Source organism: Lycorma delicatula, chromosome 1 (assembly GCF_047948215.1).
Source record: "Lycorma delicatula isolate Av1 chromosome 1, ASM4794821v1, whole genome shotgun sequence".
NCBI classification, from domain to species: domain Eukaryota; kingdom Metazoa; phylum Arthropoda; class Insecta; order Hemiptera; family Fulgoridae; genus Lycorma; species Lycorma delicatula.
The window spans coordinates 151,416,250-151,425,395 of record NC_134455.1 but is presented as its reverse complement, the minus strand read 5'-3'; the positions used below and the strand labels follow the sequence as shown (position 1 = coordinate 151,425,395).

At 26.4% G+C, this 9,146-nt stretch overlaps 1 protein-coding gene across 1 annotated transcript; it reads right to left on the bottom strand.

Moving 5' to 3' along the window:
- Nucleotides 1-3,585: 3,585 nt before the first annotated feature.
- On the bottom strand, nucleotides 3,586-8,812 carry LOC142324162 (uncharacterized). The gene is made up of 2 exons (XM_075364886.1): nucleotides 8,616-8,812; nucleotides 3,586-4,777 (listed from the first exon to the last, which is right to left on the bottom strand). Exons 1-2 carry the CDS (start codon nucleotides 8,785-8,787, stop codon nucleotides 3,672-3,674), a joined length of 1,278 nt encoding a protein of 425 aa, XP_075221001.1. The 5' UTR covers nucleotides 8,788-8,812; the 3' UTR covers nucleotides 3,586-3,671.
- Nucleotides 8,813-9,146: the final 334 nt, after the last annotated feature.

Below are 9,146 nucleotides of genomic sequence, written 5' to 3'. Positions count from 1 at the left end.
TGTGCTTAAATACTGTACATATACGTAGTTTACAGTTTCGAAAAAAAGACAATATGATGATGAAATCAAACTATAAAAATGTAAGTACTACACACAGTACATACTCATTACTGTACACTCCTACATTTTATTTCATCCTATAATATCCTTATTCTTAGCTATAATACCCGGTAATATTTTTGTTGTGTCTTAATTGTTTTTTCGTTTATCAATTTACGTTCGAAATAATGTGGGAATAACAGTCATCTCCGGATGCTCTCGTTACAGCAAGGTCTTCTGTATCGTTATCACAAGAAACTTAGAAACTTAGATTTAGCATTGCAGAACTTAAAAGCCTGGTTAGATATTTTATGTACGTAAAAGATAAATACGTAAATGAGTTGTATGTCGAAGCAAGTAACAGTTTAATATTTTTTCAAAGTATGCTATTTATTTCAAAATTGAACTTTTTGTGTATAATAATATCTATTTAATATTAATTGATAATCATAGAGTACCAAATAACAAAATTAAAGAATTTTTTTGAATCTAAATTATTATAATATAAATTAGATATTTAATAATATAAATAATTTTTTAATTCTGAAAAATAATCGTTGTACGCTTAATAAGATCTCGAAAATCACCAAAAACTGGAGAAAAATTACTTTGATTGCAAGTTAATCGGCTGTAAATAAAATTACATAAATGAGAGATTATTTTTAATAAAATTTCTTGGATTGAAGCATGTTTAGCATTAATAACTGCATAGAGTTTAACCTAAAGCATAAAATGAATTTTTTTTGTAAACGATGTCTCTGATAAGTAATGTTGCTAAAGTTTCAGTTTATATAATTGATCAGGAAATAAGTGAGGTACTAAAGTATTTTTAAATTTTGTTTAGTTAATAAAGTAAATACTGAGACAATGAAGTAACAAACACAATGCATATATATATATATTCTTTATAGTCGACCAGAAAAGATTCAATAAAAATTGACATTTTTTTATAATCTTATGAACATTCATTTTACATTAAATTTTTTTTTTTTTATAAAACACGAAGCAATATTTTCATTGTTATTAAAGATTTTTCTTTGAAATATGTATTTACCTGAAACCAATTTCATTTAATACTTTATTATTTGAACTGAAATTAAAACTGTGTTCACCTTAATTTCGTATTAAAATATTTTTCATTAAAATATAAGAAGGAAAAACTCTCTTTACAAGTTCTTTTTTTTAAAGATTTTTTATTAAAATGTGTAAGAGAAATTTAAAAAACTTTGATTAATTTTACAAAATTAGATACAGAAAAATGAATAATTAGAAAGTGTATGCGTTACATTACATTAGAAGCGTTTTGGGGTTGTATGCACCTGGATTTTGTAATTTTCCCTTATATTGAGTACGATTTTAGTTGTATGCATTCCTATGTGGCCTTATTCAGTTTTCTCCATAAAAAGTACGGAAGCTATATGAATGGTCATCATCATGACAAAATGTAACCTTCATGAAGCGTCATCAACAATATTCTCAACCGATGAATAAAACTACTAAAAGAATGGGAAAAAGTTAGTTACAATCTTTTACTAAAATAGAAAGATAAGTCCTAACATTAAATATGGAATATTAAATCATTATGTGATGTTAGGTGAACAAAATTATCACATCATATGTAAATGAGACAATAAAATTATTTCTAGAAATAATTTAGAGACAGAATAACGAACCAAGGGAAAAGTAATCTATTAGTCATATTAATGCCTTTTTTGGTGTAGCTAAAAATATGTTAAAGAATTATTAAATAATATAGATATATTGAAGTTAAAAAAAGTAGATAAATTTTTTTAAAAAAAATTCTTGAAGAAAAGAAAATAAGAATAAAATAAGTATAATAAGTAAATATGAAGGAAGAAAATTTGAAAACTAGAGAAAGTGTACACAAATTAAGATCAGAAGAATTATATCAATCCAAAGATAGACTAAATGATTGGTAAAATAAAACAAATAAACGAAATGAAGATCAACTCCGACATAGGGAGAATGTTGTCCGACAATATCAGAGGAGCAGTGAACTAAAAGATAAGAATTTTTTGCGATTTATTAAAGATTGGGCATGTATGCCTCAGTGTATATGTTATTCTTGTGAGGGTCTATTTTTAAGTTACTCTGTAGCTAACTTTAATGTAGATAAAATTAAACAGAAATTCCAGAATAATTAAATAAAATTAAACAGAAATTAAACTAGAAAATCCAAAAATAATACGATTCTAAATTATAATTTATAATTAATATTAATAATCAGATGTTTCACCAACTCTACTACATATGCACATATATATATATAATGCCTATTAAATTACATATAAACATTTTTAAAAGTGCATAAAATTTTATTTCACTAATAACTTCTGATTTCTTTAGTTTTTTTTATTGTTATTGAATAATTATTTATTGTAAAACTTTTTTTACAATCACGGGTTAATAATTGTTAATAAATCAATATATTTAATTTTAAAAAAATGTTAAAAAAATAAGTAAATAAAAAAGATCAAGTCTGATTCGAACTGATGCGCCTTCCCCTTATAAATATAAATATTTCATTAATTAGAATTTCATTTGGCTATAACTCTAGCACCAATGAAAATATATATCACTTATGATAAATCGTTGAAAAGCTCTCAATGAGGGCTTATTACCAAAGTTAAGAAAAAGTCCAAAATGAAATTTTTTTGAATTTTGGACTTTTTGAGACACTTATGGTTCAGTCGATTGCAATCAAAAGGGGGAGGTGCACAACTAGGTGTTACAGCAATCCAAAATCCAAAATTTCAACATCCTACTGCTAATCGTTTTTGAGTTATGGAGATATCTACGTATGTACATACGTATATACAAAAGTCATACCAAAACTAGTCAAAATGGATTCAGGGATGATCAAAATGGATATTTCCTTTAAAATCTGAAAACCGAAATTTTTCGCGATCACATCTTTGCTTCGTACAAGGAAGTAATATAATGCATCATTTTGAAAACCTAAATTTCTTCATAAAAGTTGATAAATAAATAAAATCTTATATAAATTAACAATCTCGTCAATTTCAAAATTGGAATTTCAACTTAAAGAGGAAAAATCTTTTTTTATATGTGGTATTGTCGTGTTAGTTTGTTGTCATTTATATGAACTGGAAAACATCAGCTCATCTCAGTTATAGATGAAATCATTGCACCAAAGTAGATAATTTTTTACAAAATAGAAATTTAAACCAAGATTATTGATTAGCACGCCAAATTTTAGCCTTTAAAATATAACAAAATTGTTAATGACTAAATTTATTTTATAAAACTATTTTTGAATTTTAAAATATTGTTAACAGTGGTATTAATAACAACATTGATAAAAAGCTGTATAACTAGATCAGAAAAGTCCTACTGTAATCGCAATTTGAAGTAATTATAAAGCAAGAGATTGAAAACATTTTTAATATTAAGAAAAAATATTAGTTGCAATTGGTTTTTAAGTAAAAACACTTAGGAGTTTGATATAATTATAGTAAAATTAATTGCAAAAATAATAATAAGGGACTGAAGAAGAAGAAAAAATAACATGATGAAACAGAATTTATTTAATTTTGAATCTAGAAATTAAATACAATAATTTGTGCTTACATAGATTGTTTAAAAAAAAATTAAATGCCCCATGTAAATGACTTGAACCAACTGTTGCTGGCTGCATTTTGTTTGTTGTTAGCGGTGACCATCTGCTCATTGCTGTTCTGATTCTCATTGTTTTGGTTATTGTTATTCTGCTTTTGATTGTTATTGCTATGGCTCTGGTTACTGTCATTGTTACTGCTTTCACTGCTGTAGAAGGAATTCTGGTTATTGTTTTGTTGATTCTGGTTTTGGTTGTTATTGTAGTTGTACTGATTACTGTTTTGGTTTTGGTTGTTGTTGTAGTTATTCTGGTTTTGGTTATTGTAATTGTTATTGTTGTAATTCTGGTTGTTATTGTTATAGCAGTTGTTATTATTACAGCTGTTTTGGTTGTTATAATTATTGTAGCCATTGTTATTATTGTTATAATTATTGCAGCCATTGTTATTGTAGTCATTATTATTGTTGTAGTTATTGTTATTATTGTTATAATTATTGTAGCCATTGTTATTGTTGTAATTATTGTAGTCATTGTTATTATTATAATTGTTGTAGTCATTGTTGTTATTGTTGTTGTAGTTATTATAGCCGTTGTTGTTATTATTATCGTAGCCATTATTGTTGTTGTTGTAGCCATTGTTATTATTGTAGTTATTGCAGCCATTGTTATTGTTGTAGTTATTGCAGCCATTGTTGTTATTGTAATTATTGTAGTCATTGTTATTATTGTTGTAATTATTATAGCCATTGTTATTATTGTTGTTATAATTATTATAGCCATTGTTGTTATTGTTGTTATAATTATTATAGCCATTGTTGTTATTGTTGTTGTAGTCATTGTTATTGTTATAATTATTGTAGCCATTGTTGTTATTGTTGTTGTTATAATTGTTGTAGTCATTGTTATTATTGTTGTAATTATTATAGTCATTGTTGTTATTGAAACCATTATTGTTGTTGTTGTAGCCGTTGTTATTGTTGTAGTTATTGTAGCCATTGTTGTTGTTATAATTATTGTTATTATTTTGGTAATTATTGTAATCATTGTTGTTATCGTTGTACTGGTTCTGGTTGTTGTAGTTCTGGTATTCATTCATATTACTTGATACAGCATTTTGATTTTCTCCACCGAATTTTCCTGAAAAAGAAATTTGCGTGTGTAAGTCTCACTAGTTACTTTCTTTAACTTTAATTCTATTGAACTTTTATCAAAATGAAAAATAAACAAGATAGAAACCGTTTGTTAATATGATCATACTCCTCTCCGCAAGTTTAAAAATGCTACGTATTTTACTATTTCTCTTGGCCCTCAAATCAAGTTTTCGTACAATAAAGGTTTATTAAAACAGATCAATAGTATTTAAGTTACTGTATAACGAAACAAATATTTTAACAATAAAAGAAACCTTGCCTTTGTAACAATATTATAAAAGAAGACCTTTATACTTTTTAAAAATTCTAATTTAGACTTTCAAGATTTATTATTTTAAGTTGTATGAATACAGCTTTTCATTAATATTTCGAAACAGGACCGAATGCTTTAATTATTTTAGGATGTAATTACTGAAAACCTAGCAATATGTACTTAGGAAATGCAGTAATGTTTTTCAATTTGAAATTAAAGCACTTTTGAAAGATAGTGTAAAATAGCGTAATAAAAATTGAGTAGTGTGAATAGAATTGTAGTCACTGAATAAAATTCTGAATTGAAATTTAAATTAATACAATTAAAAAAGTAATTGCATATTTAAAAAAAAATTTTTTATTAATAATAATATTGATTAACTTTATAATATTTCATTTTTATTGCCAAAAACATAATACAATGCGTTTGTATAATAACTAAGCAAGTGCTCAGAAATGCCTATTTACAAAATGAAAAATGAAAAAACAAGCCGAAATTTTTTAAGTAAAAAAAAGATATGCCTGCTTTTATCAAATCAAACAAGAAAAATCTATTATTTATCTTGTTAATAGCAAGTTTAATATTTGCATTATAATTATGCATTAATTTTACTTAATAAAATTAAATGATTTGAACAATATAAATAATTCTTCATTCTCACGTGTTTATTTTTATTAAGAATTTTTAGTTTTCATAGTTATTCTTTTAAAATTATTACTGCTATAATTTACTTTTGTAAAACTAAATAAAATATTGTTGTTTTACAATTATGATGATCTTCTTTAACGGCAAAGTAAGTACTTTGTATATTGCTATTAGTAAATTTGGATTTGAAGGGAGGAAAATATTTTTTACTACTCCCCTTCACATAGCTAGTATTACTACTACCAAGTAACAGCTCTTAATTTACTATTTAGATCAGTTCAAACGGAAAAATAAGATCTAATTAAAAATGTTAACCTCCATAGTATCACCGCACTTCATCCTGAATATTTTACATTCGAATATCGGTAACGTTTGCCTTTTTCTAAACATATATTTCTGGCCCTAAGCTTTAATATTATGCGGTAAATAATCGTATATGTTTTGGTTAAAACATTTTAACTGTTAACGATAAGTCTATTAATATTCGAGCATAAAACAACATACCATAAAAAAAGAAGGTGCATATTAAACATGATCGAAGATTCGTAATCATTGAGCATTGAAAAGCACTTAACTAACGTAAAGCAAATAATAGTAAAAATTAATAATGGTTTTCTGATTTTTAAAGTGGTTTGATATATATGTAACATTGTTTTATTTTAACAACAATAGTGTTTTCTACTGTTAGTAGATGTTAAGTATAGATTAAGAAATGGAGTTATAATATTCAAAACTAAATAAAGGTTTAGAATATTTCAGTTATTATAGCATACATTAATTTATATAATATTAGAATAAATTTATAAAATTAAATTTTGTGAGCTGATATTTTTGTACAAAAATATCTGTATATACGGTATTAAAAACATTAAAGATTGATAAAGAATTAAAATAATTTGATTTGTTATATTTAATGAGATTGTTTATGTTGTTATTTCTATTACTTATTTATAAAATATTAATTTAAGGTTGTGATATTATTTATTTTGTTAATACTAATCCATTTATTGTGCTTAGGAAATTTTTACAATAAGTTATTAATTTTTTGAAGTAAAATTTCTCAATATAAAATATTAAAAAAAATTATTTTTATTCTATGTTTCTAAATTTTTGAGAAGGTTAAAGAATCATTTCTTTTGTATTTTATTACATAAATAAAAAATAATAATAAATACATTTTGATTTATCTAAGTTAATATGTATTTAACCATTACATTATTAACAAATCAATTTTTAATTATTACTTAGTGTGGTATATATTTAGTGTGGTCAGACAAAAACAAGTTTTATAGTCATGATACCAAAGAAAGCAGGAGCAGATTAATGTGAAGAATACAGAACAATTAGTTTAACTAGTGATGCATCAAAAATCTTAACTAGAATTCTATATAGAAGAATTGAGAAGAGAGTGGAAGAAGTGTTAGGAGAAGACCAATTTGGTTTCAGGAAAAGTATAGGGACAAGGGAAGCAATTTTAGGCCTCAGATTAATAGTAGAAGGAAGATTAAAGAAAAACAAACCAACATAACTGGCATTTCTAGTCCTAGAAAAGGCATTCGATAACGTAGACTGGAATAAAATGTTCAGCATCTTAAAAAAATTAGGGTTCAAATACAGAGATAGAAGAACAATTGCTAACATTTACAGGAACCAAACAGCAACAGTAATAATTGAAGAACATAAGAAAGAAGCCGTAATAAGAAATGGAGTCCGACAAGGATGTTCCCTATCCGTTACTTTTTAATCTTTACATGGAACTAGCAGTTAATGATGTTAAAGAACAATTTAGATTCGGAGTAACAGTACAAGGTGAAAAGATAAGGATGATACGGTTTGCTGATGCTAGCAAACCATGCTAGCAATTCTAGCTGAGAGTAAAAAGGATTTAGAAGAAACAATGAACGGCATGGATGAAGTCCTACGCAAGAACTACCGCATGAAAATAAACAAGAACAAAATGAAAGTAATGAAATGTAGTAGAAAACAAAGATGGACCACTGAATGTGAAAATAGGAGGAGAAAAGATTATGGAGGTAGAAGAATTTTGTTATTTGGAAAGTAGAATTACTAAAGTTGGACGAAGCAGGAGCGATATAAAATGCCGAATAGCACAGGCGAAACAAGCCTTCAGTCAGAAATATAATTTGTTTACATCAAAAATTAATTTAAATGTCAGGAAAAGATTTTTGAAAATATATGTTCGGAGTGTCGCTTTATATGGAAGTGAAACAAGGACGATCGGAATATCTGAAAAGAAAAGATTAGAATCTTTTGAAATGTGGTGCTGTAGGAGAATGTTAAAAATCAGATGGGTGGATAAAGTGATAAATGAAGAGGTGTTGCGGCAAATAGATGAAGAAAGAAGCATTGGGAAAAATATAGCTAAAAGAAGAGACAGACTTATAGGCGCACATATTAAGGTATCCTGGAATAGTCGCTTTAATATTGGAGGGACAGGTAGAAGGAAAAATTGGCGTAGGTAGGCCAGGCCACGTTTGGAATATGTAAAACAAATTGTTGGGGATGTAGGATGTAGGGGGTATACCGAATTGAAACGACTAGCACCAGATAGGGAATCTTGGAGAGCTGCATCAAACCAGTCAAATGACTGGACAAAAGAGAAGAGAGAGGTATACATTAAACACCTCATATGTAAAATAAAACTGTTTTATATTACATCTATACTATAATTATTCACATATAATGTTGCCGACATTGCAGGAAGTAATTAGGAAATAGAGGAAAAATAAATAAATAAGTATAAGGGGATAACTTTTAAAACTGGAGGTATAAAACTTGACGAATATTGTTAAGAGTACCATTTAATATACTCTTCAAAACAACAAAACTTAAGAAAATTTAAAATATTTCTATTTAGAAAAGGTAAATAACTATAATCTATACTCTTAATTATGCATTGACTCACCATTTTGGTTTTGGTTGTTGTTATTGTTCTGATTCTGTGGCTGTTGATGACTAACAGGAGTTACAGAGTTCCGGTTGTTGTATGAAAACCATTGCCACTTGCTCTGTCCATGAGGGTGGACAGCAGCAGCAGCAAAGCTAACGATCACCAAGAGTACCAAGGAAGACTTCATGTTGAAGGTGAGCTAAGCCTGAGAATTTCGGTCTTATATACTAATTTGATATCATTCTTGACTTGATATCTCTGAAAAGGTCGCAATAAACCTTTCGATTCACAATAAATTATTGAAAAAAAAGTTACAACTATCAGCTTGATTAAAAAATATCTATATAAATGTTTTCATACTATTTCGATTTTTAACCTTTGTAATCTAAAAATGTAATTATTTAAACACTCTGAAATGCATATCGAATGAAAATTATTTATTATAAAATTAAAATTTTACTTATAATTTTTTATTTCATTATTTTTTTTTCAGTACAATGTGAAAGTATAAAATTACTGTAAACAGCACAAGCGCAATAAGATTAA

What these genes read in the sequence shown, in the direction of transcription:
- LOC142324162 (XM_075364886.1), bottom strand. Translation starts at nt 8,787, where the DNA reads ATGAAGTCTTCCTTGGTACTCTTGGTGATCGTTAGCTTTGCTGCTGCT. An exon ending in CAACAACCAAAACCAAAATG is followed by an intron (nt 4,778 to 8,615) that starts GTGAGTCAATGC and finishes TTTCTTTTTCAG; the next exon opens with GAAAATTCGGTGGAGAAAAT.